The sequence below is a fragment of the Mugil cephalus genome, chromosome 16 (genome assembly GCF_022458985.1).
Source record: "Mugil cephalus isolate CIBA_MC_2020 chromosome 16, CIBA_Mcephalus_1.1, whole genome shotgun sequence".
NCBI classification, from domain to species: domain Eukaryota; kingdom Metazoa; phylum Chordata; class Actinopteri; order Mugiliformes; family Mugilidae; genus Mugil; species Mugil cephalus.
In genome coordinates, this window is record NC_061785.1 from 8453512 (window position 1) to 8472750 (window position 19239).

General features: G+C 39.3%; 2 protein-coding genes across 4 annotated transcripts in view; one reads left to right on the plus strand and one right to left on the minus strand.

Annotated features, from left to right (window-relative positions):
• Positions 1-4690, minus strand: part of LOC125022256 (melanopsin-A-like) — a 30524-nt gene extending 25834 nt beyond the window's left edge. For all 3 annotated transcript variants that reach the window (XM_047608744.1, XM_047608743.1, XM_047608742.1), the window contains exon 1: positions 2551-4690. In XM_047608744.1, the coding sequence (XP_047464700.1) occupies positions 2551-2673 (123 nt within the window). In that variant the 5' untranslated portion in view covers positions 2674-4690. The remainder of the gene's footprint in view (positions 1-2550) is intronic.
• Positions 4691-9619: 4929 nt separating this feature from the next.
• LOC125022801 lies at positions 9620-18994 on the plus strand. The gene is made up of 9 exons (XM_047609743.1): positions 9620-9770; positions 9869-10552; positions 11082-11840; positions 12440-12646; positions 15431-15460; positions 15559-16242; positions 17106-17864; positions 18467-18673; positions 18766-18994. Exons 1-9 carry the CDS (start codon positions 9749-9751, stop codon positions 18900-18902), a joined length of 3489 nt encoding a protein of 1162 aa, XP_047465699.1. The 5' UTR covers positions 9620-9748; the 3' UTR covers positions 18903-18994.
• Positions 18995-19239: the final 245 nt, after the last annotated feature.

The window sequence follows — 19239 nt, forward strand, 5'->3', positions numbered from 1 at the left end:
ATGGTTCCTGTCATTTCACGTAGTTAATGTAATGTTATGATGCATCTTCGAGTGTCAATCACTATAGCAACGGGATGTGATGATCACGACATGCTGAGCCACTTGACCAAGGAATTTAACTCTGTTCATACCCTTTTCCTGCAAAGACAAAAGCTGGATCTTGGTGGATCATATTGGATTCCGTTATCTCGTGTGAAGAAGGCTCACAGTTCGAGAAAGTGAACCAGCTTCTCTTTTAGTGTGGAGACTAACAAAGATCATCAAGCGGTGACCTGCACTGTTGCTCCGTGAGGCTAAACTTAGGTCATGGACAAACTGAACATTCACTGCAACAAGATACTACATTGATTTATACTGCAGGAAATTTCTTCTCCATTCATTCATACACAGTAACAAAAAATCCACCCCAGCCCCCCCGCCCTCCATGCCGTTGCATATGGCAGCCCACCGCTCAGAGCAAGCTCACTATTTTTAGGTTAGGTGGCTTACTCAAGAGCAAAATGCTGCTTATTTAATCAAATAATCAACTAATCCTGTGATTTGAACCAATGACCCTCCAATTTCACAACTGCTTCTCAAGATTTTCTCAAGATTTCTATTATGTTGATACAGTGCAAACCTTTCCAAAAACATAAACTGAAGTCTGTTCTTGCAAATATTACAAGAGGTAATACATTTTAACAGGATGCATATTCGACAGACCCTTAATATAAAGTGAAGAACAATTTATTTGCTAAACTTTACTCAATATTTATTTACCTGGCGTTCTTTATTCTTCGAATTCCTGACTGACTTTAATCACTCTCACGTCCACTAAATGCTAATGTAGACAAACGAGGCCTTTTTCCTTCCGTTGTTCGGATACTAAACATCGCTAAACAGCGCACCACTGATTTTCCGCTCACTGAATCTGCCACGGCTCACAAGCAAGTCCTCAATCAGCCTATCAGCAGAGAAATGGTTGTCTGCAACTTCAGAAGCAAACTCCTCTGTATATGAGCCAACATGCTCTAATCAGCTGCAGAGGAATCACACAATCTGTCTCACTATCACATCACCACTCACTGACACCAAAAGCACCCCTCTTCACATACCGACACACACACACACACATGCATTCAGGAACTGCATTCATACTTTATTAATTGTGCAGAGATTATAGATCGGATAGATGATTAGAGAAAGAAGGGGCTGAAAAAGAAAAGGGAAGCCCCAGAGAGAAATACAGAGAATCAAGCAGTTTTTTTTTTTTAATGAAAACCACACTTAGTGGAGTAGAAGATTCCATCTGTCTCTGCAGAAGCTGCCCTTAGGCGCCACTGTGGTATCAGCTTTCGCAGCACTCCCACCATGAACACCAGACCGCAAAGGCTACACTGACTGAAGCCTGCAGGTCTGAGCTTCAAAGTCAGAGCTCAAACTGAAACGTTCACACTTGTTGAACTACATTTACCGCAGCGGTGTGCCCGCGTGTTTCTCAGTTTGTCTTCCAAACAGCTGTTTCTCTCTCAAGTCATTCCCATTCAGGGTCTGTCTGCGCTCCCACAGGGCAAGCACAGAGCTTTCTTCTCATGCTTTGTATTTGACGTACAGTACATAGGCAAAAGCATCGCTACACATCTGTAGAAAAGCATTTCCCTGAAGGCAGCGCATAAACTAATCCCACTCTTGGACAGAGAGGGAGACAGAGAGAGATGGAGTCTGATTCATCCATGAGGGAAATTAAGAACCAGGGGAAATGGTAACCGCACGTCTCTGGGTGTTCAAGGGTTAACATCTGTAAATTAGGCAGCGGGAGGATGTGAATGACAGGCATGATTGCACACCTTTAATTTAAAAAGGAAATTTCCAAGCAAACAAGTTTTAATCCCATCTTCTTGCAAATTTAATCTCCTCTCCTCTTTGATTAACTCAAATTAGAACATAAATGAGGACTATTATTGGTTTCATTTCAGGTTGTTCATCAACTAACTGGGGGGAAAAAAATTAGATCAGTGCTTTGGTGCAAGGCTGGGACATAAAAGTCAATAAAGATTCTCTGGAATGTTTCCAGGATTATTGCTAATGGAATATTAATGGCTAAAGCAATCCATAAATTGAGTGAGTTATGTCCAGTAAGCTTCACGCATGATAATTTCACGCACTCAGATGACGGCACACAGAAAAAAAAAAATGCACAGCTTTTTATAACCACAACCAAACAAGCTGAAGAAGCAGCAGAGAGAAGGTGGTTTCCGTTACGTTTCATTGAGGTCCAGCGCTGAATGAGCGGAGCGCAGATGCGCAGGGGAGGATGGTTTGATTCACTCACCCACACCTCTCTTGAGCGTTATTCACAAATCTTACGAATTACCTGGAGGTGGAATATGGAGCCGCAGAAAACGTGTGCCATAAACAAATCTGTGCGTTCATTTGCCTGTTTTCCCCAGCTCTGGTGATTTGGTATCTGAATGCTCTGGATGCGATCTTGTAGCGCACAGAGACACTCCGCTCACACTGATCGGCTGTCATTCAGCGCAACCAAAAACAAAACAAGAGTTGGCCACTTACAGTTGTAGCTACCGGAGACAGCTCCATGAGCCGGTGCGGGTTGATGGAGCTGATATTCCAGGGCGCACGGGCGGTCGGGTCCGGTGTGGGGATTCCCGGTCCAATCAGTAGCCTAGAATCCATTCAAGGTCCACTGAGGTTAATGGAAGTAAGATGTGCGTGGCACAAGTAGAGTTGGGAGATGTTGAGTCTGTGGGGGGTGGTCTAAGAGTCCCAGTGGCCAGTAATCATCGCCGCCCTGCTCTGATATCTCACTACGACAGAGGCACTGGCAGTGGAGCAACGGCGGATGGGTGGGAAAGTCTTCTCCCTTTCTCTGTGTTTCTCGTCCAATCCCTGCTCCGGGGATGCCTCAGAGTGTGTCAGTAGGTTTGTGCCTGTTCCCATTGATAGATATGCCCTTTGTCTTGTTCATTTGTTTAACTTAACGGAATCAATTGAGAATAAATTAGCTATTCATTCATCATTCGTCTCTTCTATTAACGATTTGAGAAAGAATCCAGTTCAGATCCATGCAGCGTAAGAAGTCTTGATGGTATCTTTTGCACTTTCCAAATAACAGATAACAGCTACATTTACAGTAGTACTGCTGAGATGATTTTCATATGTATGGAAACGTCAAGGTGGAGCATGCTGCTGTTAGGACTAAAGATGGACTGGAGGAATAGATAGATAAAGGAAGGATTAACATATAGTTGTATTTAGCCAGATATTGAGTTTTAATCCTGACAGCAGATAAGGCTGGACAGAAGGTGAGTGTGACAAGAGGGTAAGACAGAAGAATGAAAAGGGGCATTATCAGAAACATGAATTTAAAGGAAAATTGTGTCAGTTTTCAAGTCTTTTCATAATTGTTTCCACCCTGCCTGGATCTTAAGGAACATAACATAATTTGTCTGTTCTGCAGGAACTCAGAATAACCTCAGATTCTATATATTTATCATTACTATTATTATTATTTGTTCTCATCTTAGGGTAGGTTGCTTACTTTCCTAGCCCAAGAGGAAGCTTGTAGAGATGTAAGCGTACAATGATTGACGTACTTGAATGCAGCACCATCGTGATCACACACAAACATGGCTAAAAGCAGATAAAATGTTAGGTGTGCACACAGCAGCTCTCAGTGCTCGTCCTTTTAAGTTCATTTTATAAGGAGCGCTTTTCCTGATCAGATGAACCTGTAATCAAACGGTTTCTATTACACACGCATCAGATACAGAGTAACACTGACACCCCTCTCCCTGACACACACATGATGCAAAGATGTTAATTGCTTGACTCCGGGGTAATAAATAAAAGAGAGGCGTGAGACAAACAGAGAGGGTTCGACACACCTTTGATTTGGGGAATGCGCAGATCAGGCGTAACATTATGACGTCCTTCCTAATATTGTCTCAAGTCTTGCTTGTGCCTCCAAAACAGTTGTGACTCATCAAAGAATGGACATGGGCCTTCTGAGGGCGTCCTGTGGTGTCTGGAAACAGGATGTTGGCAGTGGGGGCCGTCGGGTCATACGTGTTGAGGGCAGGTCAACACTTTGTGCTGTGTTCAATGTTTTTTGAGTCTCCCTCAAAAAAACAAACTTCATTTGTTTCAGTCGACCTGACTGACATGTTTCTTTTAGCTCTGGTTTTGTTCTCCTCGGGGGGAATGTCTGTCTTTCTGTCTTCATTCACTACATTCTGTCTGTTGACTGTCTGTTGATGGGCATGTGATGTCCTCTCAATGAAAATATCAGCCTACTGCGGCATAAAGGAGTCGTGATGATGAACCAGTTAGCAGAAAAAAGCAAAACAACAGGCTAAAAGGGAAAAAAAGCATGAGTGGCCACTTTCGCAGAAAAGTGTGATCGATTGTTTATGCATGTGTGCTTGAAACCCACTTGCATTAATTAAGATGCGATTAAACCCTGTTGCCTTCCACTAGAGGCCGCTTAGCAATAAAACGTAACGGACAGTCTGAGAGAAGTGGGGTGTCTGATTTCTCTGTCCCTGCGACTTCTGTGAAGGTACAACGGCTCAGCTGAGTTACTGCACAAGGAGACAGAGAGCGTTAGCAGAAATATGTTGTTTTTGTGTGTGTGTGACTCTAGCTGCTCTGAGGTGAACAATAAAGCATTCCTTTCATCTCTACAGATCCCTGATGACATTTAGCTGAGAGCTCTCTACCCTGTGGACGGAGAGAGGGTCGACGCTCGGTGATAGATTGAGAATAATAGCCGATTGTCGACAGCGTTAGGAGGATGTTGAAGAATTTGAGCGTGACCCTCTTCCAACTATTGCTCATTCTAGATGGGCGTGCGAGATGTTGTGATGACTTTCCAGCTGATGATATAACAACCTTGCTTCCTCGGCCTCCTTTCTCTTGTCGGTATTCCTTCACTCAGCCTTGGGCTTGTATATGGGGTTTTTCCACATTAACGCTGTGTAACCTATTTCTCCCTTTACATAACACCTTATTCTGCCGTCTTCTTTTTTTTTTTTTTCTTCCAACGATAATATGTTGCTCATGCTCTCTAATGCCGTTTAACGCTCCATAATACTCCTCTGAACTCCCCTAAACTCAGTCAGGTTACTTCACCTCTGGAATGCAAAGTGTTGCTATTAGTCCAGGAGGCAGCAGATCCAGTGTAACCCAATGGGAATTTCCCCTTTTTTTTTTTTTTTTTGCGGTTGGTAAAAACAAAAGAGTAAATGACAGGATCTTGTATGTAGAGCATCTACCACTTTCTCCAGGCTTGACCCCTGTGCCCTACCTAATGCACGTCTGCCCCTCTTGCAACACCTAAATGATTCATTTAGTGTTTCCTCCGCCTCCAAGTATCCACACGCACATATTTAAACATTTAACTTCTATCCCCTTCCCTCCTTATTGAACTCCCAAGCAAACGCATCCCTCCTGCAGGGGTGTATTTTGATTTTTAATGTGCACTGGGTGTGTATCCAACTTAACCCTCTGGCACTTGCAAGACCCACAAAATAACTGGTCCCGTGGTGCAGACTTCTCTGGCTGATATTAAGAGGATCAGAATCTGGGTCTGAACTTACACAACAGCGGCATTATACAAACAACACAGCCAACACAAAGACCAAAACAATGCCACTCTGTGTGGCATGACCCCACCGACTTGTGCTTCCTTCCTCCTTCCAATCCTGATTCCTGTTCAGGTTATTTTTCCTCCTGTAGTCACACGTCATCTCTGCGGCTCAGAGTTGGGTAATAACAATTATCCACTGCCCCAGTTTCAGGTCAGGCAAGTCTCCTGCATGTTTGCTTGTTGTTGTACGTGTCAATAAACATGGACTCAACGTAAAGAGATAAATGCGCCTATTAAGCAACATTAACATTTATGAATATTTTAACTAATGCTGGTACACCAGTAAATCACATTGTTTCACTGAATATTAATTTTAAGGTTATTAATGGTCACCCATGGTCACCCAAACACATTCCTATACAGCCATCTGTGTTTTTAGTCTTCTAAGAAGAAGAATTACTGCGCAGCATCTAAAAATAACACTGTCCCTTTGAGAAAGACAGGAGTCCTAAGTCGCTGTGTGCCAGACGGATGTCGGATGCGTGCCACTGAGCTCAGGGCATGTTGCATTAAAAATAAATAAATAAATAAATAAAAAGATGTTCGTCTTGCTGTTCGTTCTGAAGCCACAACAGCTCAATGAGAGACTAACACCAAAACATTTTTTTCCAAAGGGACGCCACTACTCTCTCACTACCTTCAAGATCCACTGCTCGGTGACGATCAATATTGGGTAACTCTGGTCTACAGTACGTCTCCACTCCTGTGGAGAGCAAAGGAGTGTGGGTGAATAGAAACAACGTCAATAACATCACAGGTTGCCTGTAGCTTGTTGAGTTGCTGGAAGCCACTTGAATTAATAAGATCCCTCTTATTGGTTGATCACGAGAAATGGAAAAGGCGAAAATAAACACAGTAATAAATTAACAGATAAGATAAGATAAGATAAGATAATACTTTATTAATCCCCACTGGGGAAATTCAAATGTTACAGCAGCACAAGTCAGGGAAAAAAAAAAAAAAAAAAAAAAAAAAAACAGTGACCAGAAAGAAATTAAATAGGGCACAGAAAGCAGGCAGCCGGCAACATCAAATAGAACAACAGGCAACAAAAAGTACAGTACACAAAGTGACAGCAGTTGTGGATAAAGTGACAGTGTAAATACATGCTACATTTGGGCTCAGTGAGGTCAGAGTTGTGTACTGTTCACACTGCTGTTGTACAGTCTGAAGGCAGTCGGCTATCAGACTTTCAATTTGAAAGGGCACAGAGAAGTCTTTTTTTTTTTTTATACCTTTCCCTTTTCTCGCCTGAACAAGTCAAATAGACAAATATTTACATAAAGACATGATCATCTGAACTTTGGCCTATTGGTTCACAGAGGCCAACTGTGTACAATGGTTTGTAGCTCTTCCTAGCTTCCTAGCCTTCCAGCTAATACTAGCTCTTCCAGTTTACCGTTTTGAATATATGGACTACTGCTCCCTGCTGGGATGATACATAAGACTGGACTAGAATTCTAAGGATACGTGCGCCACCATCTTGTGAGAACTTGTTTATGGTAATGAGCCGTGGCCAGATAAAATAGGGACAAAATCTGTCTGTTTCTTCTTTGCATGTTGTTCAAACCCAGCTAAACATTTGTATGTTGTATGTATGTTGTTTTAACTTCTGAGTATTTGGATCCTCACCTTTACATTTGCGTCCACTCGGGAGAAGCAAGGAGTCAAATGAAAAACTCAATGTATGGATCCTTCAAATCAGCTATGGTAAACCAGTCAACTATGGCGATATTAGCTTTTCAAGTGCAAAGGGGTCATAGAGTCAATTCATGGAGCAATGCCTTTTTTTCCAGGAAATAACAAAAATAGAGCCGTTTATTTCTCCCTGTTCTCCTTAGGGCCTTCTAAACTGATCCGTTGAGCAGCAACCTTTTACTCAAGAGAACCGAATGCTGATCTTATGCTAGCAGGAAAACGGCAAACTGGAGACAGCTCTGAGATTATTTTCAAACTCAGAGGAAGACCAACACACGAGGTGTGTTGAAAGACCCCAAGTTAGTGTATCCTCAGATAAGAGGCCATAAGACGACTGACATTTAGAAAATCTGTCTGGGTGTTGGACATCAGGTCAGACTATGGAGCTAATATCAGAAATTTCCCAGAAAAAAAAAAAAAGTATTTCCCAGTGGGGTCAGTGCAGTCTTAATATCACTGAAAATAATGGGTTTAAACATATGAATCGGGATATAAAGCTCATAAGCTATAGAACGTAATAGAAAATACAAAGTAGTAAAGTATTATTGTGTCCAAAATTAATTAAAATACTGTTTATTAGCTTATTTCTTGTTAGCCTCTGTACAGCCACGTTAGCAGCGCTAGATCTCGTCAGGGAAAGTGTCTCTCATACTCCTCATGTTTTTATATCGTCCCATCCATCAAACATTGACGTGGCATAGAGAGGAAAGTACAGGCGTGATTAATAACATTAACAAAACCTCAGCTCAGTTCATTCTCACACACTGGCGGACAGGTGTGTAGACACTTGATCCATTCGGTTCAGCTGATATTGGGGATGTCATGTCCGGGCTCGTACTGACCTTATTTCCATCTCTGTGCATTACTAACATCCACTGCACAGTTTGATAGCTAGTTTGATACATTCTGTTTCTTACCTTTGGAGTTTAAAGTTTCTGAATTTTACCTGTAGTTCAAAAGTTGAAAGTTCACCCTCTTGTTTCCAACCTTGGCCTAAAAGCTGCTAGCTGTTGCATTTCCTTGCAAAAATATGTCAGCACATTATCTCAACATCATACTGATGCTCAGTCACAAGCCCCAGTATTAGCTGGAAAACTTGTGTCACGCAGAACAAACAAACACACTCATGGATCCATACACATGTGAAACTAACATAAAGCCGCATGAAGTCTGCATGCACACACATCAGTATGTGCAATGTTTCCCCAACAGCAAAACAAAATGAAAACACAGCAGCTTCTGTTTCAGATGGGAAAAGTAGGAACAAACCCCGTAGCTTCACAGGAACGTTGAAGGAATTTCTGTTACGTACAAGTACTCAGTTTTATTGAGCAAAAGAAAGTTTTATTCTCAAATCTGGGTTTACAGTCTCTTCCAGAAGGCAACAAAATACTTAAATGTACAGTACGTAAAATGGTGTGTTTTCAATAAATGCTCTTTTGAATTATTAACTGTCTTAAAACACAAATTAGCTGCATAAAGAAGCTATAAGTGAAGACCACAATATCTCCTGACCTCAATGTGTTTTATCAGTTTGGGGCAAAAAAAAAAAAATTATTTGAGTCAAATGTTTATGCTGATAAGCTTTTATTCACTATTAAGGGTTTAATGTTTCCTTTACGGAAAAAGAAATGCCTTAGAATAGTGCAAACGCCGTGCCCGATCTGATTATAGAAAACATCCTGCATGTGTCAACATTTAACCTCCAGAGAGGCTTGTTATTTGTCTGATTATGCTAATAAGTAAGTCCGCTCATTTCCAACGCAGCATTTGGGAAGATTTACATAAAGCATACATTGTGGGTTGTGAATGTCCAGAGTATACAGGGCTGTGCTTGATCTGAGGGAGCTGGATTAAAATGTATAATTATGAGAGCCTTGCAGCCCCTCCCCCAGGATCCTGGTCTAGATGAACCAGCTATCAGAAACGAGCAGTGTTGGGCACGTTACTTAAGTATCTTATATCCAGTTTTCTTTTCTTTGACATCCTTCAAATCCTATACAGGACACATGCGCGGGACTTCTAGCAGAGACAGACATTTAACCCTTTGTGTGCCATAATCATTATATTGACTGAACACTGAGGACATCGGTTGTATCGAATTTGATAGTGATTACACAGCAGCGGTTGAATATTGGTAGGGACGTGTCCCTTCCACTTCTACACCCCTGTATTTAATACATCGACATTACTTCTCTTTTCACTTTGATAGTGAAGAGTATAAAGGGACTTGGTGTTCAACTGACTGAACTTGGGGTCAGGTTTACCATGAGAGGAGAATGCTACAAATAGAAAGAAAAAACAGTTTGACTTGGTGTTTTGAAGTCAGTGTAGTCAAAGACATGACATGAAGAACACACTGGACGCCATTAGAAAATATCTGTTATTTGTTTTTCAGAAAACATGGAGAAAGCAGCTGTCAGAGGTGAGTCCTTACATGAAATCTCACACTGTTAAAGATAGATTAGTGTCTTCAAGTACCTTTTCTTCCTGCTACTAGTTATGTCTTTTTCTTTTTGTCAGAGCTCAATGCAGTTCTTGTGGGATCAAGAAGCGCCCAGAAATATCATGCTGGAAACATAATCCTGGGAAAAGAGATGTTTGATCCTGGAGAAGAAACATGTTGTTGTGAGAGGGGAGAGGCGGAAGTATGCGGGAGAATAGTCTCATTGATCAAAGCCCCTGGTTGGCTGCGAGGATACTGCCTCTGTGATACATCAGAACTTTACAAGACAGAAGCGATTCTCAGTGTCACCATGTGTCCACCAAAACTACATGGTTTTATCCTGGTGATAAATGCAGAAATGCTATTCAAAGATGTTAACAAGAAGGCAACCCTGGAGCACATGCAGCATTTCTTTGGTGAGTCAGTGTGGGATCACACCATAGTGGTCTTCATCCACAGAGGCCGCCTGGGCAAGACCATTGAGCAATACATCAAGGGTGAAGGTGCACCACTGCAGTCACTTCTGGAGGCATGTGGAAAAAGATATCACAGTCTTTGTGATGAAGGCAAAGACAATGACATGATGGTCAAGGAGCTGTTTGAGAAGATTGACGCCATGGTGGCAGCAAATAGCTACTATGAAATGGACAGTACGCTAGTCCAAAGTGCTGAGGCAAGGAGGACCGAAGTGAACAAAAAAGCAGAGGATCGGTGTCTGCAGTCACATCAACAAAGGGAAACACTCAAAGCACTTCTGACAGGTCAGCTCATTTTGTTTACTTTTAAGAGTATGTAGTATATTAAAACTAAAAAATAGCAATTAGTTAGATTACCCGTTACTGAAAAAAATAATGCCGTTAGTAGTCTAACACCGTTCATTTTAACGCTGTTACTCCCATCATTGGAAACGAGTGTGCAGTGTCTGTACACACACACTTTTGAAGCAATAGGGGTGTTTCCACTTGTCCTAGTTTTGCATTTGTACATATTTGTTGTGGAAGAAATAAGACGACGTAATTGAGGAATCAACCTATACAACCTTGTTTTAAAAGAATACTGCAATTCTTTCTTTATATTATTTATCTGAGCTTTCAGTCCCATCCCACAGTCTTGTAAAAGCTATTAACCCCCCCGCAGACCCCTGGGGAATCCGTGGACACTCTGTTGAAGACATATGCAATAAAGGGTTAATCATATTTTACTTTGTTGGAAACTAAAATGTAAACTTAAACATAATACAAGTTGCAATATTTCTAAATAGTCATTTGTAATAAATGTCTTGTTTTGCAGAACCAAAACCCAGCCTGAGAATCCTGATGGTGGGGTGGGTGTTTTCTGGGAAGAGTGCTGCAGGAAATATTATCACGAGATCAGATGTGTTTCCCTCTGGGGAAAGGACAGTGAAAACTTTAAAGCAACGTTGTGAGGTGGCTGGAAGAGATGTTTTCATTGTGGACACTCCAGGATGGTGGAAGTTTTTCCCACCTGTGTTTAATCCTCCATCTTTGAAGTCTGAGATGTTAGAAGGAGTGTCTCTCTGCTCTCCATCACCAGATGTCATTTTACTGGCAGTGACACTTGACACATCATTTACAGAGGAACAAAGAAGAATCACAGAAAGCAACATGAGGCTACTTGGACAGAGAGTGTGGAGACATGTGATTGTGCTGTTTACATTGGGGGACACTTTGGGGGACAAAACTGTCGAGCAGTACATTGAAGGTGAAGGAAAACCTCTGCAGTGGCTTATTGAGAAATGTGGAAACCGGTATCATGTGTTTAACAAGAAGAGAGAAGATGATGATGATCAGGTGATCAAGCTACTGGAGAAGATGGAGGAGATGGTGGCAGGAAACTACTTTTTTTACCTCAGTGCTAACCCAGAGGATCCACAACCTGAGCAAGACAGAAGTGACGAATTAAGTGAAACCAGAGACGAGAACACAACCAAGGAGGTCACAGAGCAACTTACCATCGAATGGGATCGCAGGTACTGGGAGAAACATCACATCCTCAAAGGAAACAACAGCATGGACTCAAGACCAAACAGTAAGTATCCAGAGATATATGAAAATATATAATTAATTTAAACATAGATCAGAAGATAAGAAAATTATTTCCCAGTGAATAGTGAAGATACTAACTCAGGGGTTTTCAACCTTGTATATTTAGGCCTATAGCCTGATCAGGGAAAATAAAATGGTCACTTTGTGCACTAATCCTGATTAAAAAACTAATTTTATAAAAAAAAAGTCTCAAGGGTCGCCAGAAATTTGTGACATCAAAATAGTGTCAAGACCCAAAAAGGGTTGGAAATCACCCTTTTACATTACACATAATTTATATAATTAAAACCCTATGAAAGCCCTGTGATAAAAAAAAAATAAATAGAATAAAAATAGTTTCTGAAAGGAAGCTTCATTCAGTCAAAATAAATCAGGTGGTTCAGGAGAAACAGACTTAGTGGCACTAGTTACACATTATTTTTTTCCTGTTGTGACATACCTACTGTATGAAAATGTGTGCAACAGGAAATGTGTATTAAAGAGAAACAGCGGTTAAACTGTTTATGAAGAGAGAATGAAATTTTTTTTTGCTTGTTTTTTAGTTTTACACATTATATAACGCGTGTTTTTTATCTTTTGCAGTGAGTGAAAGTATGAAGTCTGGGAATTCAGAAAAAGATGAGAAAGAAATTAATTACCAATATGAAGATGACGAGTTCCAGAAAAGAGCGACTGAAGATGAAGTGGGAGCGAGCAATGACAACCCATATATCAGACTACTAGAGAGAGAATGGAGCAGACGAGAAGCGGTGATGGAACAGGCAGGATGGATACATTTCTTCTCTGCAGGTAAATAAATCAAGCTGGCTAACTTATAATATTTGTCATTTAAGTTTTGTAATGCTTTAACATTTCAATTCTCTTTCACATTTTATATAGCAAAGTCTGAGCCAGATGTTGATCAAGTGCTGGAATCAAGAGCAAAGGTGTCTGCATGGTTGAAACAATTAGATTCAGGCTGTGGAGGTACTATTTCCAGTGTGGGGCCAGAGGAAGAAGCAGCTCAGCAACACTGACATTTAGCAAAGCACTCATTTAGGGCAATCCCAGGCATTTATCATTAAAAATATGTATATACATAGTTTATATGTTTAAAATTAAAATTATTAAAATTATTTATTGTGAATTATCAATGTAACTTAATATATGTATCTACTCTAAAGGACTTTAAGCTTTTAAGACATCTTAACAGAAAGAAAGTTGGTTTAATAAGTTTTTTAAACGTTTTAAAACTTTTTTTAAGTTATATTTTTGTTTCAGGTTAAGTGCTGAAATAATAACCTTGTTTTAGAGAACATTTTATTGTTTTAAACAAACATTATTATCTGCCAATTTATTTCCTTGTGAATCTGTGGTGTGTGTTGAGGTGGTGGATGATGTGATGTGCACAATTGTTGAATACTAGGAAGTGAGATCTCCCAGAACTAATGTGTATAATGTTGTAGCATTTACAGAGATAAACACACATTCTCCAAATCTAAAAGTAATCATGTAAATAATTAATAAAATATTGTTATACTGATAGCAGGATACAGTTTTCAGGTGTAGGGACAGGTTACCTTTTCTGAATAAATGCATAAAGCTAAATAATAATTCTTTAAAATTATTTATTTGACTGCAACTTAGTGCCAAAGAGACTACTTTTCCTCTAATAAGTGAATGGAGACAAGTTAGATAATAATAATAATAATAATAATAATAATAATAATAATAATGGGAATAATTCACTTTAAGTATAATTTTCCTACAAAAGGAGCATGAGTGACAAAAAATGTGCAGGGCATATCACAAAAATACTGCATATATAGCTATAGACTGCTATTGGTAGGTTTTAACCAAGTACATTGCATTTAATTATCAATTTCAGAAAAGACAAGTAGATTAACTTCTATATTCCTGCTGATAAAACATGTCCTGGACAAGAAGAGGGTTTCTGTGACCCACTGATGACCAGCACTTTATACTTTTTTATTTTTAAGATTGTACTAACTACTAACTACTTAACTGTCTGTTTTTTATATTTTCATTCTGTGTATTTGCTCATAATATAAATATCATTTGCATGTTTCAGAATAAATCACTAAATCGGAAATGTTAGATTCTAATGTAATGAAGTAAGTCTTTTGAAATCCATGTAACGTTAAAATGGATGTAAATGTGTGTATAACTGAAACTACTTTAGTTTTGTTGCAATAAAGCTCTAAATTCTCATCTCTCTCTGAGTTTCTCTGGGATCATCTACGACACTATCTGGGTTCCCAATCTGCTACTTTTGGAGAACTTTACTTTTGGCCAAAAGACTATTGCTGAAGAAGGGGGACGTCACGCTACAGTACAAATACATTGGTTTAAATGATGCCTTGTTAATATGTTTGTTTACCAGATTTACTCTGGTTTGAATTATGATCTGCTTAATCTGTGAATTACACATATCAGCTGCAGACTGGGGTTCTGTCTGAAATGACTTGCTGTGTGTTATATTTATTTTGTACTATTTTGTTCTACATGACAACATAAACCGATATTAAAAATAAATGTCAAAAAAAGAATCACCAGTTAAACGGTAGAGACATGGCAACTGTGGACAAACTCTTTCTCTACAGAACTGTGCAGAATGTGGTGTTGTAACAGTACAAGAGTACAACATTACAAACCAAAGGCTACAACGTGTGGCACACATTTCACCCTAAAAGCAGCTCCAAGCCTCCAGAGAGCACTAGTGTAGTGACCATGAAAGCTGAGCTACATATTGTGTAGGTCTTCCTGAGGGTTGCACGACTAAGAAGTTCTAAAGTCGACTGTTATGTGATGAAAGTCAAGTCGTTGTTGGTGACATCACTAATAAAAACACAGAAGAAACTAATGTTTGCATGAATGAAATCTATATTCCTGACCTGAACACTGACATGAGAACAGACCATTTATGCGCTACATATTGTGTGCTGCAGATATGTATACTATGTATATAGATATACAGTATATGTATCTGCATAAATACTGACTGTTCACTTGATCAGTGAACAGTCGACGTGATGCTTAAAGTGCCATGACACGGCAGTGAAGTCAACAAACTGACAACTAGTCTATGCAACCTCTTGGTCCTTCTTTTGTCCATAAAACAGCCCTGGTCTGTAGAGGCATGGACTCCTCTAGAACAACCAGTTCAACAACATCTCAGAGGTTATGTTTACAAGTAACCAAGGCATGAAGACATGACAGCCAGTAACACAATTATATTAACCTCTGTACGTAGTTCACGGTCTGTAAAGGGTATTTAGTATTTAGTCTGCTCTAGGCAGTTTAAATCTGCCTAGACAAGTGGTGAATATATAAGCAATTACTTATTTTCCATGATATATATTTAATACATTGACACTACTTCTCTTTTCACTTTGATAGTGAAGAGTGTAACGGGACAACTGAACTTGACGGTCCGGTTTACTGTGGGCGGAGAATGCTACAAATAGAAAGTAAAAACAGTTTGACTTGGTGTTTTGAGGTCAGTGTAGTCAAAGACATGACACGAAGAACACATTGGACGCCATCAGAAAATATCTGTCATTAGTTTTTCAGAAAACATGGAGAAAGCTACAGCTGTCAGAGGTGAGTCCTTAAATGAAATCTCACACTGTTAATGATAGATTAGTGTCTTCAAGTACCTTTTCTTCCTGCTACTAGTTATGTCTTTTTCTTTTTGTCAGAGCTCAATGCAGTTCTTGTGGGATCAAGAAGCGCCCAGAAATATTATGTTGGAAACATGATCCTGGGAAAAGAGACGTTTGATCCTGGAGAAGAAACATGTTGTTGTGAGAGGGGAGAGGCGGAAGTATGTGGGAGAAGAGTCTCATTGATCAAAGCCCCTGGTTGGCTGCGAGGATACTGCCTCTGTGATACATCAGAACTTTACAAGACGGAAGCGATTCTCAGTGTCACCATGTGTCCACCACAGCTACATTGTTTTATCCTGGTGATAAATGCAGAAATTCTATTCAAAGTTGTTAACAAGAAGGCAACCCTGGAGCACATGCAGCATTTCTTTGGTGAGACAGTGTGGGATCACACCATAGTGGTCGTCATCCACAGAGGCCACCTGGGCAAGACCATTGAGCAATACATCAAGGGTGAAGGTGCACCACTGCAGTCACTTCTGGAGGCATGTGGAAACAGATATCACAGTCTTTGTGATGAAGGCAAAGACAATGACACGATGGTCAAGGAGCTGTTTGAGAAGATTGACGCCATGGTGGCAGCAAATAGCTACTATGACATGGACAGTACGCTAGTCCAAAGTACTGAGGCGAGGAGGACCGAAGTGAACAAAAAAGCAGAGGATCGGCGTCTGCAGTCACATCAACGAAGGGAAACACTCAAAGCACTTCTGACAGGTCAGCTCATTTTGTTTACTTTTAAGAGTGTGTAGTATATTAAAACTAAAAAATAGTAATTAGTTAGATTACCCGTTACTGAAAAAAATGACACCGTTAGTAGTCTAATGTCGTTTATTTTAATGCTGTTACTCCCATCATTGGAAACGAGTGTCCCACAGTCTGGTAAAAGCTATTAACAGACTTTTTAACCCTTTGTGGGGCAAGAAACCACAAACCATGTATGGAACCATATATTGATTTTCAATGTTTTTTTTGTTTTTGTTTTTACAAAAGTAAAAAAAAATCTTGGAATGACCTATAATAACACTTTAGGGTTGAAATTTTGAATTTTCAAATGTTTCAATGTGTGTCCTATAAAGCAGGGCTCTTCAGGACCCCGAAACCGATGGAGGGATTAAGTAGGGCCCCCCTGCCAAATATGTGTTCTATATTAAACTCGACGTAATGCTATTTATAAATACACATAATTATTATTATTTTGCATTCAATATTAAGCTGTCCATCATCACTTTGCTAAAATATGTTGGATTAATGTTAATGTACTTAATGTACAAAATTTAAATTTGTGGGGGAAAATTAAAAAAAAAAAAAAATATATATATATATATATATATATATATATATATATATATATATATATATATATATATATGTATATATATATATATGAAAATGTCTAATCAACCAAAGATTTTGTGACCCCCCTGCAGACCTCTAGTGAATCCATGGACACTCTGTTGAAGACATATGCAATAAAGGGTTAATCATTTTTTACTAGTTGGAAACTAAAATGTAAACTTAAATAATACAAGTTGCAATATTTCTAAATTGTCATTTGTAATAAATGTCTTGTTTTGCAGAACCAAAACCCAGCCTGAGAATCCTGGTGGTGGGGTGGGTGTTTTCTGGGAAGAGTGCTGCAGGAAATATTATCATGAGATCAGATGTGTTTCATTCTGGGGAAAGGACAGTGAAAGCTTCAAAGCAACATTGTGAGGTGGCTGGAAGAGATGTTGTCATTGTGGACACTCCAGGATGGTGGAAGTTTTTCCCACCTGCGTTTAATCCTCCATCTTTGAAGTCGGAGATTTTAGAAGGAGTGTCTCTCTGCTCTCCATCACCAAATGTCATTTTGTTGGCAGTGACACTTGACACATCATTTACAGAGGAACAAAGAAGAATCACAGAAAGCAACATGAGGCTATTTGGACACAGAGTGTGGAGACATGTGATTGTTTTGTTTACATTGGGGGACACTCTGGGAGACAAAACTGTCGAGCAGTACATTGAAGGTGAAGGAAAGCCTCTCCAGTGGCTTATTGAGAAATGTGGAAACCGGTATCATGTGTTTAACAAGAAGAGAAAAGATGATGATGATCAGGTGATCAAGCTGATGGAGAAGATGGAGGAGATGGTGGCAGGAAACTACTTTTTTTACTTCAGTGCTAACCCAGATGATCCACAACCTGAGCAAGAAAGAAGTGATGAATTAAGTGAAACCAGAGACGAGAACACAACCAAGGAGGTCACAGAGCAACTTACCATCGAATGGGATCGCAGGAACTGGGAGAAACATCACATCCTCAAAGGAAACAACAGCATGGACTCAAGACCAAACAGTAAGTATCCAGAGATATATGAAAATATATAATTAATTTAAACATAGATCAGAAGATAAGAAAATTATTTACCAGTGAATAGTGAAGATACTAACTCAGGGGTTTTCAACCTTGTATATTTAGGCCTATAGCCTGATCAGGGGAAATAAAATGGTCACTTTGTGCACTAATCCTGATTAAAAAACAAATTTTATAAAAAAAAAAAAGTCTCAAGGGTCGCCAGAAATTTGTGACATCATAATAGTGTTAAGACCCAAAAAGGGTTGGAAATCACCCTTTTACATTACACATAATGTATATAATTAAAACCCTATGAAAGCCCTGTGATAAAAAAAAAATAAATAGAATAAAAATAGTTTCTGAAAGGAAGCTTCATTCAGTCAAAATAAATCAGGTGGTTCAGGAGAAACAGACTTAGTGGCACTAGTTACACATTATTTCTTTCCTGTTGTGACATACCTACTGTATGAAAATGTGTGCAACAGGAAATGTGTATTAAAGAGAAACAGTGGTTAAACTGTTTATGAAGAGAGAATGAAAATTTTTTTTGCTTGTTTTTTAGTTTTACACATTATATAACGCGTGTTTTTTGTCTTTTGCAGTGAGTGACAGTATGAAGTCTGGGAATTCAGAAAAAGATGAGAAAGAAATTAATTACCAATATGAAGATGACGAGTTCCAGAAAAGAGCGACTGAAGATGAGGTGGGAGCGAGCAATGAGAACCCATATATGAGACTATTAGAGAGAGAATGGAGCAGACGAGAAGCGGTGATGGAACAGGCAGGATGGACGCTTTTCTTCACTGCAGGTAAATAAATCAAGCTGGCTAACTTGTATAATATTTGTCATTTAAGTTTTGTAATGCTTTAACATTTCAATACTCATTCACATTTTCCATAGAAAAATCCGAGCCAGATGTTGATCAAGTGCTGGAATCAAGAGCAAAGGTGTCTGCATGGTTGAAACAATTAGATTCAGGCTGTGGAGATACTATTTACAGTGTGGGGCCAGAGGAAGAAGCAGCTCAGCAACACTGACATTTAGCAAAGTACTCATTTAGGGCAATCCCAGGCATTTATCATTAAAAATGTGTATATACATAGTTTATATGTTTAAAATTAAATTTATTGTGAATTATTTATTGTGAATTATCAATGTAACTTAATATATGTATCTACTCTAAAGGACTTTAAGCTTTAAGCTAAAATACAATTTTTAAACTTTTTAAAACTTTTTTTAAGTTATATTTTTGTTTCAGGTTAAGTGCTGAAATAATAACCTTGTTTTAGAGAACATTTTATTGATTTAAACAAACATTATCTGCCAATTTATTTCCTTGTGAATCTGTGGTGTGTGTTGAGGTGGTGGATGATG